Raw genomic sequence first — 22,499 nt, 5'->3', positions numbered from 1 at the left:
TCCGTTGTCGTCCAGCGGTTAGGATATCTGGCTTTCACCCAGGAGACCCGGGTTCGATTCCCGGCAACGGAATCATTTTTTTATTATTCTTTTGTATTCTTTTTTACGTCCACACCCTAAATATTAATCCATTTTGTTTCTTTCTTGTTTCTTGGTCACATTGATATTGTATTTGTTATGGAGTACATAGTATTTTTTATTTATTTTTTACTTGGGGAGTTAGAGAGGGGGAGCAGTGGAGTACATAAGGACATATATTCTTCTTTTGTATTTTTTTAATTATTTATCTACTTTTTCTATAAAATACATATACTATATAAATCTACAACAATACGTCCTTTCACCTTTGTGAGCAGGGCTAGGCACAGAAAAAGTTCTTGATAGAAAATGTATTTTTTAAATTTCTATTGTGATTTTAAGAAAACTAATTTTCTAAGATTCGATTTGATGATAAGGACTTTTATACAAAAATTCGATAATTCATTAATTTAATAAGAATTACTATAAAGTATTTGGTGAAACTAGGGATGGCAATGGATCCGAGACCCGGTCCAGATCTGCGGATCCAGACTCTTTTTTCGGATTTGGACCTTGCAAAATTTGGACCCTATGGATCTGGACCACTCTCTAAAAAATCGGATCCGGATCTGGAGTAGTTGATGTAAAACCCAGATCCGGTCCAAATCCGATTCTGGACCCGGTTATATTAAATATATAATATTTTTTATTTTTTATTTTTATCTAACCCTAAAACATAAACTCCTACTTTACAATTCAATTTCAGATTTCAAAAATCAAAACCCTAGTTCTTCCCAATCCCACCTGCGCCGCACCACCAGCCGCGCTCATCTACCCCCACCCGCGCCGCTCACCTAACTTCCAGCCGTCCACCACCTGCCTCGGCCCCTCCAGCCTCCCCCACCCGAAATCCCCCCAAGTCCAGACGCAAGGCAGCGCGCCAACGCCAACCGCCGCTCCGTCTCCATCCACCTTCGATCTCTGTCCACCCGAAATCGGTGGTCTCGGACAGAGGAGGCGCTTCAGAGGAGGTTCTCACTCGAAATCGGTAGGCCCCTCCCCCACCCGCCGCTCCTTTCACGCCGACCACCCCTCATCTTCGGCCGCTGCTCATCCCCACCCGCCGCTCCTCTCTGGCCGCTGCTCAACCTGGAGAAGAATGTGACTGATTTCTACCTTCTTGCATTCTATATATATTTATTCGATTTCGATTTTTGCATGATGAAGAAATTAGTTTATTACAGATTTTTGCATGATGTTGTGTTTATACAGATTTTTGCAGAAAATTAGTTGTAAATTCTCATGTTGTTGCTCCACAGATTATTACACATATTGTTGTAATTAGTTTATTATAGAAATTAGTTGTAAATTCACATGTTGTTGTGTTTATACTTTATACAGATTTTTGCATCATGTTGTGTTTATACATTGGTTTATCAGATGTTGTGTTTATATCAAATTTTATGCATGTTCTTGTTTAGTTTTAAATGGAGTATGGTGTTCTTTTTTATTTTGGATTGTTTAGTTTTAAATGGATTATGATGTATTTTGTGTTCTTGAATGATTGTTGAAACTTTAGACAATTGTTATGATTTTTATTTTAATGTTTAATTAGCTTAGAATTTATTTTAAAAAATAATAATATGGATCCGGGTCTGGACCCGAGATCCTATGGATCTTATGGATCTGGGTCTGAATCTCATTTTTTTGGATCCAATGAATCTGAACCGGATCTGGGTCTAAGTAAAAAAACATGGATCTGAATCTGGACCAAGCAGGATCCGGTCCAAATCCGGCCCATTGCCATCCCTAGGTGAAACTTAAACCCCTCACTTCTTACCGGGTCCCTCCCTCCCCGATTATATGTATAATTTTTACTCGTATGAAATAAACGACCAATTTTATCCAATCTGTAAATTAGAAAATTAGATTTGCAAAAAAAAAAAAAAAAAAAAAAAACGAAAGGTACACAAAGTGCCCCTTATTTTGAAAACAATTCAAAGTCTGAATGATAGACTATTTTCACTTGCTTTAAATTTATGCGTATAATTCAAAAATAAAATAAAATTATGTGTACGATATTTGTACGTGGTATGTTCAAATGAATAAATAATAAATTTAATAGTGTTATTTATTTGAGTAGTGATATTTGAACACCAGGTGTACGTTACACCTGGTAAAAAATCGGTTTTTTACCTGCTTAAGAGTGTGGGCCGGTTTTATGGATTTAGTATATTTACTGATTTATCCTTGATTTATTCCATCCCTTTTCTTTCTTTTTTTTCTGCCATATTATTTCATTTTTTTCGGCCAGTATCATTAGTTTTTTTTGGCCAACATCTTTAGTGTTTTTTCGGCCATTTTTTCCCTTTATTTTCGGTTAGTTTGTTTCCTTATTTTTATGTTTTTATTTTGGAAAATTTTATTATTTATATAATTCGATTTTTTTTTAATTTTTGTTCGGTTTTGTTTTTGATTTATTTGTTTTTAAATTTAATTATTGATTTGTTACCAATAATTTAGTGTTTCTTGTTATAATATTTCTAGGTTTGTTTCAAGCTAGTATTTTTTTTCTAAATTAATATTATTATTTTTTTCAAAAATTATTTCTCCTAAATTTTGTGATTATTTGTTTTTTATTAATTTGTTTCAACTAATTTTGTGTTTCTCCTTAAAATAATGCTAGATTTGTTTTTGGATATTATTTTTAGTGTTACCAATAATTTAGTGTTTCTTGTTCCCAAAACTATGTTTAACAAGTCGATTCAATTATTCATTATAAAATAAATATTTATTAATTATTTTAAATTAAATTAGTGATTTTGAGGAAAAATATAATAAAAGGAGGTGAAATGGTTGATATGAATGTATTTCGTTTGCAAGACTATGTATAACAAGTCGATTCAACTATTCGTTATAAAATAAACATTTACTAATTATTTTAAGTTAAATTAGTGATTTTGAGGAAAAATATAATAAAATGAGGTGAAATGGTTGATATGAATGTATTTCACTCGCAAGACTATGTATTACAAGTCGATTCAACTATTCGTTATAAAATAAATATTTATTAATTATTTTAAGTTAAATTAGTGATTTTGAGGAAAAATATAATAAAATGAGGTGAAATGGTTGATATGAATGTATTTCACTCGCAAGACTATGTATTACAAGTCGATTCAACTATTCGTTATAAAATAAATATTTATTAATTATTTTAAATTAAATTAGTGATTTTGAGGAAAAATATAATAAAATGAGGTGAAATGGTTGATATGAATGTATTTCACTTGCAAGACTATGTATAGCACGTCGATTCAACTATTCGTTATAAAACTATATAACATATACTTGTAAACAATGTATTATAATATAGTATTGAAGTCGATTTGATAATAAAAAAAATGAACTACTATAGTGTAAATAATGAAGTCGAAATAATTATACTCAATGAAATGAAGTTGAATTAACTAATTGAATTAAATTAGTGAAGTTTTAATAAAAAACGAATCATAGGATGGGATTTTTCTCGGAAAGCTATATATTATATACTTTATTAAAAGCGATATAATAGTAAGAAAATGAACTGCTATAGTGTGAGTAATGGAAAAAAAAATTAATTCAAGTGAATCATACAATGGGATTTTGCTCGAAAAACTATATAACATATACTTTATTTGAATATATTATAATGAAGTATTGTAATCGATATGATGATAACAAAATGAACCACTATTGTGTGAGTAACGAAGTCGAAATAGTTATATTCGATGAAATGAAGTTTAATTAATTAGTGAAGTTGTAATAAAAATAAATTTTATAAGATATATATAATAAAGGAAATTTTATTAAAGTATAATCAATCCTACGTAGAGATTTTTCTCGGAATCTATATAACATATACTTGAATACAATGAATTATAATATAGTATTAAACGCGATATAATAATAAGAAATAATTATACTCAATGAAATAGAGATGAATTAATTAATTGAAATAAATTAGTGAATTTGAAAAAAAAAATGAATCATACGATGGCATTTTGCTCGGAGAACCATATAACATGTAATATAATACAATACTTTATTATAAGTATATTACAATTATTAAAATGAGGTTTATTATAAGAGAAAAAGAAAAAATATCCCTTGACAGCACAAAGACGCAGACTAAGGGCACGAATCTCGAAAGGAGATCGAAAAAACTAAAAGAAAACTAAACAAAAACAACTCAATATCAAAAATCAGGATAGTCATCCATTTCATCCGACCAACGTCCATGAATAATATTATTCATTGCACGCATACTGGGACTATTGGTAAGGTCAACCACAAACTCTCTCGGCTTGTAACCCATTTCTTCCGCATTCCTAAGGCGACTTTTAATGCCACCTTCCAGAACTGCCTGCACAGGCTCCCTTCCCTTTCCTGAGCCCTTTGGACGTCCACGTCCTCGCTTTGGTTCTGAAAGCAACTGCATCCCCTGATTAACCTGCTCCTCCAACCGACTAAGACGGCTAGCAATCTCCTCCGTAGCATCCTGAGAACCATCACGCTGAGGCTGCCCACCATCATCAACCACCTGTTTTCCCGAGACCTGGTTACCCATCCTCGGACTTGCCCGAAATTGTTGCTCTGCCAAGTGCCTAGCCGCTTGATCCTCCTTGTCAATATGGACACTAGCCTGATGCTGATCTTCTCCTATAATAGCATTTGAAGGCGATCCCCTCACCCGCTGCTCCATAACATAGCGTTCAACCTGCGGACTTGGCCGCTGCACCGCCGAATTCCCAACCGCCTGATCTTTCTTATAATATATTACAATAAAGTATATGTAATATTGTTTTTCGAGCAAAATCTCATCGCGCGATTCAGTTGAAAATTTTCTGTTTCGTTACTCACACTATAGTAGTTCATTTTCTTATTATCATATCGCTTTTAATAAAGTATATGTTATATAGTTTTCCGAGTAAAATCTCTACGTATGATTGATTATATTGTATTTTTGCTTTCAACTTCACTAATTTATTTCAATTATGTAATAAACTTGATGAACGTTGAGTTTAATTATTTTGACTTCAATAAAATATTATAATACATTCTCTTAAAGTATATGTTATATAGTTTTCCAACCAAAATTACATTGTATTCACATTTTTTTTGAACTTCTCTAATTTATTTTAATTAATTAAAATTTATTTCCTATTGTTATATAGCATTTACTGAATTATTATAATACATTTAATCCAAGTATATGTTATTTATTTTTTCAATCGATGCCCCATCATATGATTAATTTTATTTTTCTTTCTAACGCTTCACTAATGCGGTTGCCACTACCGGACAAGGTGGCAAAGTATAACTCACATATTATAGGCGTCTCAGGTTCAAATCCACCAAGCACCTTTTTTCTTGTATTTCGCTTTTTTTTTAAAAAAATCATCTTCGAATTTTTTTATTAAATATTTGAAAAAAATATAAAAATGAAAAAAAATCTAGGAATACTTTGAAATGAATCTCTAAATTAGTAGAAATAAATAAAATTAACATATAATTCGCAAAATAAAAAATAAAAATCGAAAAATAAAATAGATGTCGAAATAAATCTAGGATTATTTTATAAGAATCTCTAAATTAGTGGAATCAAATCAAAGATTATTTATTGGAGAATAAAAATCTCTAAATTAGTGGAAACAAATCAAGGATTATTTTAGTATAATATCTAAATTAGTGGAAACAAATCGAAGATTATTTTAGGAGAATTTCTAAATTTGTGGAAACAAATCTTGGATTATTTTTAGGAGAATATCCAAATTAGTGGAAACAAATAAAAAAATATATAATTTTCGAAAAATACAAAAAATTCAGAAAAAAAAAATATTTTCGAAACAATAAAAAAATAATATGTGGAAACAAAAAAAAGAATATATAATTTTCGAAAAATACAAAAAATTCAGAAAAAAATATTTTCGAAACAATAAAAAAATAATATGTGGAAACAAAAAAAAGAATTTTTTTAAAGAGAATCATAAAATTAGTGGAAACAAAATAAAACACAATTTTAGAATATAAATAAATAATTTAATCATCAATAAAAATAAATAATATTAATTTTTTTTTAAAGTTGGAAAATATAAGGAAACAAAAAACCGAAAAATTAGGAAACAAAAAAACCATAAATTTCAAAAATCATAACAAAAAAAAAATAATAAAACAATATATCTAATAAAGGATAAATTAGTAAATCAATAAATCACTAAAAACCGGCCCATTTGGACTAGTAGGAAAACCGGCGGTTTTTTGGAGGTGTATTGCACACCTAGTGTCCAAACATCATTATTGTATTTATTTATCGCACCTTTCGTCACATTATTAATAGCTCATTATTTTTAGGCACAAGAATTAATAAGAACATATAAATTGATTAAGATTTAAGAGTGTTAAAGTTTAATTTTTTTTAAAGGATTAGTTTTATTCATTATAAAATGAGCTCAATCTGAATTCTGAAGTGAAAAGTAAACTCTTAATAATGGAACGAAACAAAAATAATTAAATTAGGTAATCAATATATATATATATATATATATGTATATATATATATATATAAATATATATAGGGGAGGGTTACGGTCAATCGTAGATCTTGATGATTTAAGGACTAAAAATAATTTCATATAAAATTATTTTACATTTTAAAAAGTGTTTTTATTTTAACTCACATATAGGGTTAGGTTCAATGAAAAAGACGTAAATGTAAGAAAGAAAAGAGAAGTAATCTCATCCATTGATCTTATCTAATCTAACGGACATGATTTATTCACGCCATGTTCAACGGATTTTTTCGTTGAACATTCGTGAACATATACAATATTTTTGGGGGTTCTGGGTTTCGATCCCCCATATGTTCAATGAAAAAATCCGTTGAACATGACGTAAATAAATCATGTCCGTTAGATTAGATAAGATCAACGGATGAGATTACTTCCCTCTTTTTTCTTACATTTAGGCCTTCTTCATTGAACCTTGGCCTATATATATATATATATATATATATATATATATATATATATATATATATATATATATAGGGAGAGGTTCAAGAAAGAACCATAAATAAAAAAAGAACGAAGAACCATTTTCAAGCCATTCGATTTTCAAGATCTACGGTGGATGTATCATCTTGTTGGATGAATGTAGATCCAGGGTTCGAATCCTGAAAGGAGCAATTTTTTTTATTTTTTTGAGTGCATTAATTTTAATAGCGAATGCATTAATTTTCACAGTGAATGCATTAGATTTGATGGTGTTCACGTTCTCACAAATAATGTAGTTCTCTCTAGAAGCACACCCTATATATATATATATATATATATATATATATATAGGAATAGGATCATGTAGTATCCAAGCTTATGGCAGTACCATAGGACCAATTCTTGACCACACATTTATGACATGTGGCGCATCAAGATGGTGACACTTGGCAAGACATTCCAATGCAAAATCTGGAGAGGGGTAAAATTGGAATATAATTTTCGGAATTAAAAATTAAAAAATATATATATTTTTTTAGATTTTCACAAAATAGATATATTTTAGATGCATAAAGTCTCACACGAAGATGCATAAAGTTTTCACATGAAATGCATAACTTTGAACAGAAAAATGCATTTGATTTTTACAGTTTTGGTATTTTCACCCCACCCCATACCACCCCCCAACCCTCCCCATTACCACCCCCCAAAAATAGACATGTTTTACATGCATATAAAATTAAACAAAAATGCATAAAGTTTTCACATAAAAATGCATTAAATTATGTACAAAAAATGCATTTTATTTTAATAAATCTGGTATTTTCTCCACCCCCCGCCCAATTTTTTTTTCAAAAACTAATTTTCTGATTGCTGACCCACCCCCACCCCCCACCCCCCACCCTCCCAAGTTTTTTTTTTGTTTTCAAAAACTGATTTTCTGATTGCTAACCCACCCCCCCCTCCCAAAAAAAACTTATTTGTAGTTAATGTTTAATGCATTTTCATGTAATAATGTATGCATTTTATTGTTCTTGATTATGCATTCTTCTTTTATATATACACATGTTTTATAATATTTTATTTTAGGGTATAGGGTTTAGGGTTTAGTGTTTAGGTTTTTCGTGTTTAGGTTTTTAGTTTTTAGGGTTTAGTGTGTAGTGTTTTAGTTTTTAGGGTTTTGGGTTTAGGGTTTAGTGTTTAGGATTTAGTGTTTAGGTTTTTAGTGTTTAGGATTTAGTGTTTAGTGTTTAGTGTTTAGGGTTTAGGGTTTAGTCTGTAGTGTTTTAGTGTTTAGGGTTTAATTTTTAGGGTTTAGTGTTTAGGGTTTAGTTTTTAGAGTTTAGTATGTAGTGTTTTAGTGTATATGTTTTAGTGTTTAGTATTTATTTTAGGGTTTGGGTTTTAGTATTTAGGGTTTAATGATGTTTAGATTTTAGTGTTTTAGTGTTTAGGGTTTAGTTTTTAGGTTTTAGTGTGTAGTGTTTTAGTGTATATAGGTTTTAGTGCTTAGTATTTATTTTAGGGTTTTGGTTTTAGTGTTTAGGGTTTAATGATGTTTAGAGTTTAGTGTTTTAGTATTAAGGGTTTAGTGTTTAGGGTTTTTTTTAAAATGTATTTGCAAAAATAATTATTTGTAGTTAATGTTTTATGCATTTTCATGTAATAATATATGCATATCTGTGTATGAAATTATGCATCCCCAAAAATTAAAAAAAAATGAAAATTAAAATTTGGGGAGGGGGTGGGTGGTGGGTGGCTGGGGTGGGGGTGGGTCAGTGGTCAGAAAATCAGTTTTTGAAAAAATAAAAAAAAAATATTTTTTGGGGGGTGGGGATGGGTCAGTGGTCAGAAAATCAGTTTTCGAAAAAAAAAAATTGGGGGGTGGGTGGGGATGGGTCAGTGGTCAGAAAATCAGTTTTTGAAAAAATTAAAAAAAAAATTGGGGCGGGGTGGGTGGGGGTGGGGGGGGTGCAGGGGTGGGGTGGGGTGGGGTGAAATCTTATGCATTTTTATATGAAATTGTATGCATCTTAGTTTGAACCTTTATACATCTAAAATATGAATATTTTGATAATAAAAAAAATATATATATATTTAATATACGATTTTTTTTTTCAATTTTACCCATGTCCAGATTTTTGTCTTGAATTGCTTCTTGCCACGTGTCACAATCTCAATGCACCTCTTATCCAAATCGTGTGGTCAAGATTTGGTCATACGGTACTACCATAAGCTTGGATACTACAAGAACTCAACCCTATATATATATATATATATATATATATATATATATATATAGGGTGCGGTTATAGTGAGAACCACACTTATCGTGAGAACATAAGAACCATTAAAATCAATGCATCTGCTATATAAATTAATGCATTCGCTATTTAATAAATTTTTTGCTCCCTTCAGAATTCGAACCCAGGATCTGCATTCATCCACCAAGATGATGCATCCACCGTAGATCTTGATGATCGAATGGTTTAAAATGGTTCTCTGTTCTAATTTTATTTAGTGGTTCTTATTTGAACCTCTCCATATATATATATATATATATATATATATATATATATATATATATATATAGGGGGCCGCTCCAATGAGACCCCCTAATTTTAGTGAGATCTAGGGCACGATCTGGTGCGTTTATTTTATCAATCCTATGGCTGATATTGTATCTGGAGGGTATTTTTTTTTCGCAGGGTTCGAATCCTGGAGGGAGCAGAATATTTTAAATTTTGTTATCCATCAGTATATACTGCATTGTTCATCAGTATATACGGCCCTGTTCATCAATATATATGTCTTATTCATTACGAATTTATTAAATTTTATTGATGAACAAGACATATATACTGATGAACAAGGCCGTATATACTGATGAACAATGCAGTATATACTGATGAATAACAAAATTTAAAATATTCTGCTCCTTCCAGGATTCGAACCCTGCGAAAAAAAATCATCCTCCAAATACAATATCAGCCATTGGATTGATAAAATAAATGCACCAGATCGTGCCCTAGATCTCATTAAAATTAGGGGGTCGCATTGGAGCGGCCCCCTATATATATATATATAGTCCTCTCCTATATATACGTGTGTGTGTGTGTGATTGAAAAAAATACAAAAATAATGTGAGGAAAATAAATAATTTTGAATTGAGTTTTATAATTGGGGATGACCTTGGCGGTCCTATTCCATCATAGTTGGGCAGTATTTTAAATTATTTAATAAAACTGTAGCTCCTGATTTCATTTCAATTTTAGTCTTGAAAATATATTTGAGGCCAAACAAGCGAGCGATTCAAATAAAAATAGAAATTGCCGACTCTCGAAGAAATGTTGGGTCAAAATCCCTAAATGAGAGCAACCGAACAGTCTCTGGGCGCCGAAAATATTATGACCGTCGACGCTGTCTTAATCTGAAAAATCAAGAAGCAAAATGCCAAGTTTAGAAAATATCAAACCGACCAAGTTCCTAGGTTTAATTTTTGTCGTCCACCACCCACTTTTATTTGTTATCAATTATAAAAGCTAGATATATATACCGGAACCTACATAATATTCACTAGTTTCATTGATTTTATTTCATGGGCATGGGAAAAAATCTGGAGCTCTTTCAACTCTTCATCAAGAAGAAATGGAATAACGTTAGTTTTTATGTACTTTTTTTTCTTTAATTAATTTTGTTAATGTGGTAAGTAATGACTAGAAAAAAGATACCCATCTAGCAAGATATTGAACAAAAGATACTAAAATAAAGGATTAATTGCATATAATATCACGAATTTTGTCCGAAATTTATTTTTTCCACGATCTTTAAAAATTCTAGTATTTTTTTTATCAAATACTTTGATACTTGTTCAAGTTTCCCACGATTTTTTTCCCCTCAAATCGGAATCGACGTGGCGCTGATGTGGCTCACCGGCACACACCATTCCGGTAAATGAAACACTGCGTTTGATTGCATAATTTCATATAATATCACGAACTTTACCCTAAATCCATTTTCCCATGGGCGGAGCCAGGCCCCTAAAGATTAGGGGGGCAAAAACTTTGCACCTGTTTTTTCAAAATTTTGGTGGGGCAAGAATTATTATTATTATTTTTTATAATTATACACATATATATGAATATATTAGCTATATTAAAAAAAATTGAGGGGGGGCAATTGCCCCACTTGCTTAAGCTGTAGCTCCGCCACTGCATTTTCCCCACGATCTTTAATAGAAAGTTCTGCAAACTCCTATGTTGCAAACTCAATCTGCCACAACTTTCAATATTGACCAAAAATTTGCAAATTAAAGTGACGGTAGTAGCTCAAAAAGAAAAATAGCAGAAGATGATTCTCCTTGACCAAAAAATGGATACACTAAATTTCAATCTGCAAACTCCTATGTTGCAATTAATAATATTTTTTTGTCATTCTCCCTGAGCTCAATAAATTATTCAACGTCCACTCCAAACAAACCCAGCAAAATGAAAGCACTAAAAAGAAAAGATGAACTAAAAATCTACAGCAACAAACGGAAATCTACAGCAACAAGCAATAGAAGCCTCACCTGGAAGCCATGGCAGGAATCGGCCAATTTGATTAAAAGAACTCAAATATGCCAATTTGATTAAAAGCACCGGCCAACAACGACGAAGCACCGGCCAACACAATCAACAGAAGATGTGGGCGAAGCACCGGCGCTAGCAATCAGCGCACTGGTTTGGAAGACTTAAAACAGGAAGCAATCGGTGTCAACAATCAACAAACAATCGCGCCACTGATTTGGAATCGGTGACAAACTTAAAATTACTCAAACTATACAAATTACAAACTTAATATTATTAAAATTTATTGGAATTTGCTCATACAATAGAACAATGGTAAAGTCACAAGTGTATAAAGATGAGCCCTAATTGGCTAATTCTTTTCAAAGTAACATGAAGGAGGTGCATCAGCATCTGTAGTAGAGAATTAAGATGGACTTTTAAAAGTGGTTCCTACCATCTATAGTGGAAGAGCCTCCACTTTTACTCTTGAAAAATCAATTGAAAATTAGTAAAAAAAGATTTATTTATTTATTTAAAGAACCGTGTAATGCACGCGCTCTTCACAAATAAATTCGGACTTTGGTTGAGTGGGTGCGATATGGGGGGGAGGCGTGGGCCGAGTGCGCACCGACCTCCACGCCCCTCACTACGGATGCTCCATTGAATAACTATGTTGTGATATCTTCAAGGCAAAATGTAAATTATGACATATATTAGAGCTTTTTTTTTAATTATTTGGTCGAACTTTTTGTTTATGAAATTAAATTTTTAGACTTGCACATACTCTGAATTTTAATCACTGGGCTATAGTAAATTATGACATAAGTATGATTATTAATTGTATAATTACACAACATCTTTTGTTGCATTTAATTAACGTATAATTGCCACATTTTAAAAAAAATGAGAAATCTACCAAATTAATATGTATTTTGAATTAGGAAAGAAATTAGTATTATTTTATAACGTAAGATCACGTCTGCTGCTGAAAAGAGCATGATTTGTATTTCTCGTGATGCCCTCTACGGCTTGATCAATAATAGTTCCTTTACCAAATCTAGGGCTGGGGAAATATATCGAAAACTCGATATATCGGTCATATCATATTGAAAAATACGTAAAATATCGAACTTAAGATATACCGAATTTTTCGATAAGGTATGATACCGTACCAAAAATTTACGGTAAGACAAAGGTATGAATTTTCCAGATATCGGGTATATCGACATATACCGATACCGAAGTATATACCAAAAAAATCAATAAATACCGTATTAAAGGTATATACCGGTATATATCGGTATTAAGGTATAATACCTTGTTCTGATATACCGCAATTGTTGGTATATACTGGTATATCGAAAATCGCAGTATATACCGTATCAAAATTTATAGTTTTAAAATATATAATATATATTTTTATGTTTATATTTTTAAAAATATTGATAAATTTTATAAAATGATGTATATAATCTATATTATATGAATATATACAAGTAAATGAATTTATAAATATCATCAAATGACACAAAAATAAACAAAATATAGTTCATATATATAGCTATGCTATAATATTCACCTTATAAATATCATCAAATGTTAAAAAATAAACAAAATATAATACATTAATTTATAATATATATAGTTATGATATAATATTCACCTTATGTGAGTTATATAGTTATATTTTAGTGTTAATAGGCCAAAATACCCATTTCCTTAATTATGTGAAGTACCTATTTTACCCTTTGATGTTGATGAGTTTACTTAGTTTTTTGTGAAAGTCTTACACATTTGACCGATTTAATAGCCACCAGCCATAAAAGTCAACGATTTGACAGCTATCAGTCAAGAATACATATGACCAGTGGGTGGCTAGATCATGTGTCCGGCCAGACGGACACATAATTTCACCGGGTGGACACATGATTTTATCGATCGGACGCATGATCTGTCACTCAGATCATGACCGATAAAATCATGTGTCCGGCCGGGCGGACACATGATTTCACCTGACGGACACATGGTTTTATTGGTCGGACACATGATCTGCCACCCAAATCATGTGTCCAATTGATAAAATCATGTGTCCGCCCGGGTGGACACATGGTCTAGCCACCCATCGTTCATATGTATTCTTGACTAGTAGCTGTCAAATCGTTGATTTTTATGACTGGTGGCTGTCAAATCGGTCAAATGTGTAAGACTTTCATAGAAAACCAAGCAAACTCATCAAATCAAAGGATATTTAAAGAATATGTCATAGAATGCTTATATTTATAAAAAAGGGCATTTTTACTATAGAACTTAAGGAATAAGGCATTTTAAATTTTCACTCTATATTTTATAGTATATAACTAAGATTATTGTTCTGTAATAAATTACATCTAACTTATAACATATATATTTACATGAATATATATACAAGTATGAGAATATAAATATCATCGATACAAAAATGTTTATATTGATATTATAGGCTTAGCATAGCTATAATATAATATTCACCTTATTTAAGTTATAGTATTGTCAATATTGTTATATTGTAGACTTGTGAAATTGCTGAGACGGGAACAAATTTTGTACTTTATTTATTTTATTGCGTTTGAGTTTTATTGTTGACATTATATTTGTTTGATGTTGTTTATCAGGTAAGCATGTTCAAAATAAAATTATCGATATCATCGTACTGAAATTTATCAATTTCAATATACCATGTAAGTGCGGTATATCGAAACATGATACGGTATACTGAAACAGCGGTATACCGAAATACGGTACGGTAAAAGTATGGAATTTTTTCATATCGTAATTTAAGGTATACGGTCGGTAAAGGTAAGGTAAATGTATGGAATTTCTCCATACCAAATGTAAAGGTAAGGTATAAGGTATGAACAATTTATTAAGGTATATCGTACCGTCCCACCCCTAACCAAATCCAAGGTCAATATAAGCAAGCTACTAATATAAGTTAGAGCTAGCTATTAATTCCACTTATACATTTAACATTCCATAAATTAAAAGTTGGTCCTTTTATAGTTCGGATCGATATAAGCGCGGGGAAGTTACCAAAACTACCACTGAAATTGAAACTATTTATACAGGAATAAATAGATTGAGTTTGTAAATCAGAGCATGCATTCATTTATATTTCTCAAGTCAAACCTATTATATGTACGTGTACGTTAAAGATGTGAAGGAGTATTATTGTTCTAGCAAATCTTTTTTTATAAATAGATCAAACTTCAAGAATGTCATAAAGTTTAGAAAATGTCGTAAATAAATCAGATTTTTCATAAGGGAAACAACCATAAGCAGCCAAGTCAAAATGTCATAAATACTAGTATACACTAGAAATAACTTTTAATAATGACAATAAATGTCAACCCAAAGCATAGAAAACATTAGCATCATGTAGCAATCAATGAGATCTTTTATTCTAGATGTAAGATCGCAGCCACATATACTTAAAAAAACTTCCACGATTTACTTTAGAAAATGATTAGGAAAAATTGGCCAACTTCTAAAATACACAATATTCAATGAAACACTATTTTTGAGACATAGTTACTCGTTCGAGAATTAAACGTTCACCAATACAAACAGCAACAGTGGAGAATCAAATTAAACCCAAAATATTATCCAGATCAATTCGATTAAACCGATTATTCAACTAAACTTCTTAGCTTGGAATTCATCCAACATTTGAAACCTAATTAGCGATAACATTCCTATTCCTCTCCTTGAAAAAAAGAAAAAAGAAATACATTCCTTGCTATTCCTCTGCATCTTCATCCTTTACTAATTTTTCCCCTTCATCAAATCCCTGTTTAAGCAAGTCTTCCCAGAATCCCTCGTCCAGCTCCCTATCATAACTCGCAAGCTGCTCGAAATTCGAACTCTGGCCCGGTTTGGCCTTCCCCAAACGCTGCATTTGCAGGGCAAGCGCCTCAAGCTCCGACATCTGAAATCCACACAAATCCTCATCAAACTCGACCTTAACATCAGTATTCAGCCCACTATCGTTTCGACTCGTGCCTGCATCTTCAATCGGCCTTGGCCGCTTCTTGCAGGCGTCCTCTTCGAGATCCTCCCTCCTCTCCCTCTGCCGCGCCAACTGATTCACAAAATCAGGATTCTGCATTGCCTTGGCCAAGAATCTCATCATCTGCTGCTGCTTCTTCTCTGTTCCTTGCAATCTCTGCTCAATTTGTTGAAGATATAACCTATTATTCTGCTGCTGCTGCCTCAGCTTCAGCAGCTCCATCATCAACACGTGCTTGTCTCGTCTCAACCGTTCCGCCTCGCAGTCTTGTCCGAACCGCCCGAGCTCCACGGCGGACTGCGGCGGGGGAGGCGCCGCCGCCGTCGCAGCCTTTCTTCTCCGGATGTTCTTTAAGAGATGCTTTTCGCCCCTCAGAAACTCCTCATTTGCGAACTCCCATTTCTCCGAATCGATCTTTTTGAATCCCTGCACCAATAATGTATCAAATTCCACTCCTTTGAATGGAATTTCATTAAATTAATTCTCATCGACCACTATATATCATTCTTCTAGAATATTTGTCTGTGTGATTAAACAAATTAACTTGTAAATTAGGATCAAATAACAACTATCTTCACGCATACATATATCAAATAAAAGTCTTAATTAACTCTGTTGATTAAACACGTGCGCAGAATCTTTGGTGGGGAAAATTGAGAAAAAACAGAATCCAATTGAAGGCAAGAACTTACATAGGTGTTGAGCTGTCTGACGAAGCTAGAGAAATTGTTGTGCTTGAAATAAGCAGGCAAAAGCATAGAGGAGAAGGCGATTGGATCCCACACAACAAAGCTACGGCCGCCTCTGCTCCAAGAAACGATGTGGGAAGTGGTGAAGTCATCAACCATGTCGAAGGTCTTGGTCAGAAACGGCGGAGGCCCGGCTTCATGCAGCCCCTCCATCGGCCGTGGAGCCACCGAGTCCGGCTCATCATGCTGCCATGAGTTCGATGATGAGCCAAACACCTCCTCCTCCTTTATTGGGAATCTTGACTTCATTATTACGATCGAGATTTTTTGAAAACAAAAAATGAAGAAATTTTATTAGTTTTTAGTCTTTGTTTTTCCAAATTTGTGCAGAAGTGGCAATGAGGTGAGGAAAAGCAGTGAAGGTTACATTATATATATTGTTTTCCGACAGTATTTGAGATTGTTGTGAAAAAAGAGGGAAATTGGAAGGTGTGTAGGAATTTGGGTGAGCTTTCTTCTTTGGGAAGTAGCTTAGGATGGTTTGGATTGGAAAAGACCAGGAATTGCAGACGAATACTGTGTTTAAATATAGAAATGAAGTCATTATAATTTGGTGATTTATTTATTTAGACAAGGTTTTTATTCTATTTTATTTATTTTTAGAAACTTCTCGAGTTCTGAATCTTTCAGGTTTGCAGCAATTAATATTTTATTGGAGTTTTGTCCTTTGTGTCATGTTTTAGCCCAGGGCATTGGTTGGTAAGTTCCATATGATTAAGGATATTTTTTTAGTACATGCGCAGGGCTACTCCAATCTGCGTTGTAAAATTAATACTTGTATATTAGAAAAATTACTAATTTATTTCTTTTTATTTTTAATTAGTGTTTATAATTAAAAATAAAGCATGGAGGATAAGGATAAAATGAGATGTTAGACATCATTTTTTGATAAAATTTCGAATTAAGATACTATACTTAATAAGAACAAATTTTATATAAGACTCTTATTTAAAGATAGGAAAGGTATAATGATAGTATATAATAGGACTAATAATGATTCTATATATTTTTTAATTTTAATATAATTAATTTATATATTTTTGAGGCGAGATTCTTCAAGCTAGCTATGTACACATACACATGAAGAGATTCGTATCACAATAATTAGTAATAGTAATTGGTCCTCATTAGCATTATAAATCTTGTTTTTTTCGTTTAATTTATCGGAATTGCCACTACGTACATATCATTTGAACACGAGTGATATAATGATATGACTGATATAAAATATTTCTATAATAATGAATAATCTATTTAGGGGAAAATTATGTACATTGAAATGACAAACTCTGGTGCAGCAGTCCACACATGATTTATTGGGACAATTATCCAAGTTGAAATTACAAAAACTCCAGATAGTGCGGGAGGTCATATTAATTAATTATTAAGTATCAATTAATTATTTAATTAATGATTATTAGTTACTAAGGGGTAAATTAGAGTTTAGTCATTCCCAATTGAGATTTAGTATTAATATATACTAACGCACTTTGGTGGACTTTGATGGTATTGGATAGTTTTAATATGGAGTATTTAGTGATGAAGAAAATTTTATGGCAAGTAGCGAGGCAGATAAAGACGGTGGTGATTATGACTTGAAAATATTGTAGTTGTTGTTATTGTTTTTCTTTTTCCTTTTTCGAAAAAATGTATTTGAAAATACTGAATTCTGATTGGCTATTGTGGTCCACTTGTAATTGGCTGTGCGCCACTAGATTATTGTAGGATTTTACGGCTTAAATGTTGACACTTTTTGCCTCTTCAAGGGGTTGTACCGTTTGATACTTACCAAGTCCAAAATTGACAAAATTAGTGCTTTTATTTCTACCAATTAGTAAATGTAGCGAGTATACTTTATACACAGAAGTGTTGAAATACTTTAACTGCAAAACGTAATACGATTGAAAAATATTTTAGGATACAATTCAAATTGTCCCAAAACAAGGAAAAAATCAAGGTTAAATGTCAACATCAATTCCTTTGCAAGTGTCATGCAATATTTTTAATAAGATTTTTGTAAACTTTGTTGTTTTCTGTGATATACTATCATGGAGTACGTATACTCTACGTGTAATCCTAAAAATGCTATCATAGACTACGTATATTTTACTACGTGGAACCCCTCTTTTAAAAGGATAATATTTTAATTCAATATATTATAAATTAAGGAGATATTTAAATAAAAATCATTATATAAAGTAAGATCGTAGAAATATTTTTAGTTCTTCAATCATCAAAATCTATTGTGAATGCATCAATCGAGTTCGAATTTTGAAGGGAACGGAAATTTTATTTTTTCGAGTACATTAAGAGGGTTTTTGGCTAAGCTTATTTTAAAGAGCTTATAAGTTCTTAGAGCTTATAAGATGTTTCAACATCTTATAAGATGTAGTTTCATAAGAGCTTATAAGTTGTCAAAGTGTTTAGATAATTGAGCTTATAAGCTAGAGAGATAATTTTTATTTAAAAAGATATAATTTTTCTTAGAGAGATGAAATTAGAATAATATAATGAAAATAAAAAAATCATAATTGAGTTATTTTTATAAAATGAGTGTTGCTTATAAGATAATGAGAAAATAAGTTGGGACAAGGAAACTTATTTTTTGAGGAGCTTATAAGCTCTAAGAGCTTAATTTTACAACTTATAAGCTCTTTATGAGCTTATTTTGCCAAACACTTTGAAGGAGATGTTTAGAAGCTTATAAGCTCAGCCAAACACTCTCTAATTTTAACAGTGGAAGTAGGGGTGAGCAAAAAATCCGAAACCGAACCGATCCAAACCGAAATTTTAAAATATGGTTCGGTTTTTCGATTCGGTTCGGTTTGTTTTCCCATAAAATATCGGTTTTTCGGTTCAAATTTTTTAAAACCAAACAAAACCGAAAAACCGAATTACTATATATATATATACATATATATATATATATAATATAATATTTTAATTAAAATTTTATAATATCTAACTTCTACTATATTTTAAATTTTTATAGTTTTTTTTGGAATTTTCTTTTTTTTTTGAAATTTTTGATTTTTTCGGATTAATTCGGTTTTTCGGTTCAGTTCAGTTTTAATTATAAAATTTTCGGTTAATTTGGTTTGGTTTATTAGGTTAATTTGGTTCGGTTCGTTTTTTTTTTCAAACCGAACAAAAATATGATTTGATTTGGTTTTAGCAAAAACTGAACCATATAACTGAACGCACACCCCTAAGTGGAAGCATTAATTTTAAGAGAGGATACATTGTTCTAACGCTCTCAAGAAAAATCCAGTTTTCATTATTACTACACCATATTTTATAATATTACATAGTTAGCCTTGATTAAAAAAAACAAGAGAGATACAATATATCATAAAATAATATGCACATTATTATGCTTAAATTAAATATATAATAAGGTTATAATAACAAATCAAATTTTATAAACAAAGACTCATATAGCTTTTTTAGACGGTCATATCATTTTAAAAATATGTTTTTGAATTTATTTTTATTACGGCAGTACTATATAGTATAATACTTCCTGCCAACTGGCGTCATTACCATGCAGAGTATTGTGGTTTTTTTATCATCATAAATTCATAATAATAATTCAAAAAATTAAGATTAAAAAAGTGATAACAATAAGTTCACACACATAGTATAAAGTGTTAATATCTCTAAATAACCATTTTACTTAACAAAAAATTAATGTTAGCCACAAAAATAAAAATATATTAATTCTAATTATTTTTTATGTAAATATACTACTTTACCCTTAATATATAAATGAAATTAATAAAATATAATTTTTAAAAATTGAATAAAAAGTTAACCCAAAACTAACTACCCCCACGGTCCCACCACACCCCCACAAAAGAAAAAAAAGCTTCTTCGTCTCCCCCAATTTCCCACATGCCGCCCCCACGGTCACCCCACCCCGCCAGCCATCCCATCCCTTCGCCCCTCGCTATGTTTCCCTTTTTCTTCTTTGCAAGTACAGAAAAATTACTCCCATTCGCCGACTTCAGCTCTGTGGAGGTCTTGAGTGTTGGTGTGAAAATTAATGACGCAGGCGGCAGTGTGAGGTCTAGGTAGCAGAGGAAGGCCTCTGGCTGGGTGAAGGTGATGCCAGACAGGGAATTATGGGTTCAATCCTTGTATTCGAATGTTTACAATTATAAATTTAAATTTTAAAATAAAATAATAATGGATATTTTGGTAAGAGTGATTATAACTAATATATTATTATTTTTGTGGTTATAATTAACTTTTACTTAAATAAAATGGCTATTTTAATATTTACCTCGTATAAATTGTTTTCAAGTAAACGACAAATGTTTGAATAAAGACAGTGAGAAAAATTCGTACATACGTCCTACTTGCCCATAACCAATTAATCATGAATGGAAAATGCCAAAATTGCACACTTTCGTTTTAATGTAAGTACCAAATATTATGATTTAGACCGTTTATAATCACGCCCCCACTTTTTACAGGAGCTTCTATCGATTTTTTATATCAATTACAAGGACAAAGATTAAAAAAAAAAAAAAGCTGAGGCCTTGCTTTAGTCGCAAAGCTAAGGCACCGAAAAACTCTCTTTTGTGAGAGGCCTTGGGTTCGATTCCGTCTTGGATTCGATTCCACTTGACGACGATGCTTTCTCACTTTAAGGCACCGTTGTATGGTGTTGAGGTCTCGTCTTCGTAATCATTTATGATTGTATTAAGATATCTCTTGTAACTTGTAACTTGAAAAAAAAATTACAAGGACAAAGATAAATAAACAAAACTAGAGCATTCTATATTCTTATGTTAGTCTTTCAATGTTAATGATTAGAATTTCCCGTCAATATTTTATGTTTTTTGCAAGTTAATCTCGAACATAGCCAAACGACATCAAATTCGATGTACTTAGGTTGGTTATTGTAAGATTTATTAGAATTCTTAGTAAATTTGTATTAATTTAGTTATTGCAATTTGTTAATATGTGTTCAACATAAGTAAAAAATTGAAGGAAATTAGGATAATTTGTTGAAAAGGAATAGCTCAAACGGAAAAATTAAGATACCAAATACTTTCTTTTCAAAGAGGTTATTGGTTCATTGATGAAATTTATAATTGTCAGAGTTGATTTTAACTCTAATTAATCATTTAGTTTCATATAATTATACTTGTGTTTTATCATCGTTCATTTATTGATTAATAAAGAGAATTATTGTAGATATTTTCAGATTTATTAAAGAAGGATGGAGAAGAAAACTAATCAATGGAACACTAAGTCTTCCATGAATCCAGGGATGTTGATTATGTGCTTAATCAACAAGCAAACTTTGGCTTCAAGAAAACACAAGCGGCCACGATCTTCACCCACGTTTTCAGCCTTCAAACCCTTGCTTTCCAAACATATAATTTTGCATCTATAAAAAGGGCCGAAGGCCACTGCATACAGTACCAAATCATCCAACGCAAAATACAATTGCTGAATCACAGGATTGTGAAGCCATATTGTTCCACGTCAACATCAACATCTAGTCTATCATACTTTGAGTGGGAGACTCATATGTCCAGCATACCTTGAGTGGGAGATTCAGCATATTAGCTTCCTTAAAAGTTTAGTTGTTGTTAGCATAGTTGATAGGATTAGAAGATATTTCTTTTCTTATCAATACTAGTACTTAATAAAATGAATTTTATTGAGTAGTTTCGTGTAATTCATTGTAAAACTGATTTTTATAGTGGATTCACAACTGCAATTCATTAAAATTGTACCCCCCTCGGTCCCATTATTATGGACATTGCTTTTGGGCACGGAGATTAAGGAGCTAGTAAAGGTGTGTGGTCCATTTGATTAGGTTTGTATTTAGAGATTCTTTATTAAAGTTATTTAAATTCTGTAATTTAATTTAGATTTCAAAATTTTTATTTAATTAATTTAATTTAAGTTTAAATCCTGAAATATAAAATTTAAATTCTATAATTTATTTTAAAGTCTGAAATTTAAATTCTGTAATTTAAACCTTCATTTAACTAATGTAATGGAGCAAAATCTGAACCTGTAACCTTAAATTTAAAATCTAAAACTTATCAGTAAAAAAGAGTCAAATTTGTTCAATTCAAGC

The 22,499-nt window shown here is 31.4% G+C and overlaps 1 protein-coding gene and 1 non-coding gene across 2 annotated transcripts; one reads left to right on the top strand and one right to left on the bottom strand.

The window, feature by feature from the left end:
* On the top strand, window positions 1-72 carry TRNAE-UUC (transfer RNA glutamic acid (anticodon UUC)). Its single transcript has one exon. It is a non-coding gene; the product is annotated as a tRNA-Glu (tRNA).
* Window positions 73-15,214: 15,142 nt separating this feature from the next.
* Window positions 15,215-16,932, bottom strand: LOC130999443 (heat stress transcription factor A-7a-like). The gene is made up of 2 exons (XM_057924972.1): window positions 16,340-16,932; window positions 15,215-16,073 (listed from the first exon to the last, which is right to left on the bottom strand). Exons 1-2 carry the CDS (start codon window positions 16,643-16,645, stop codon window positions 15,378-15,380), a joined length of 1,002 nt encoding a protein of 333 aa, XP_057780955.1. The 5' UTR covers window positions 16,646-16,932; the 3' UTR covers window positions 15,215-15,377.
* Window positions 16,933-22,499: the final 5,567 nt, after the last annotated feature.

Source organism: Salvia miltiorrhiza, chromosome 1 (genome assembly GCF_028751815.1).
Source record: "Salvia miltiorrhiza cultivar Shanhuang (shh) chromosome 1, IMPLAD_Smil_shh, whole genome shotgun sequence".
Classification (NCBI taxonomy): domain Eukaryota; kingdom Viridiplantae; phylum Streptophyta; class Magnoliopsida; order Lamiales; family Lamiaceae; genus Salvia; species Salvia miltiorrhiza.
The sequence above is the reverse complement of the archived record's forward strand: the minus strand, read 5'-3'. Positions and strand labels throughout refer to the sequence as shown.

What these genes read in the sequence shown, in the direction of transcription:
- LOC130999443 (XM_057924972.1), bottom strand. Translation starts at nt 16,645, where the DNA reads ATGAAGTCAAGATTCCCAATAAAGGAGGAGGAGGTGTTTGGCTCATCA. An exon ending in TCAGACAGCTCAACACCTAT is followed by an intron (nt 16,074 to 16,339) that starts GTAAGTTCTTGC and finishes TTATTGGTGCAG; the next exon opens with GGATTCAAAAAGATCGATTC.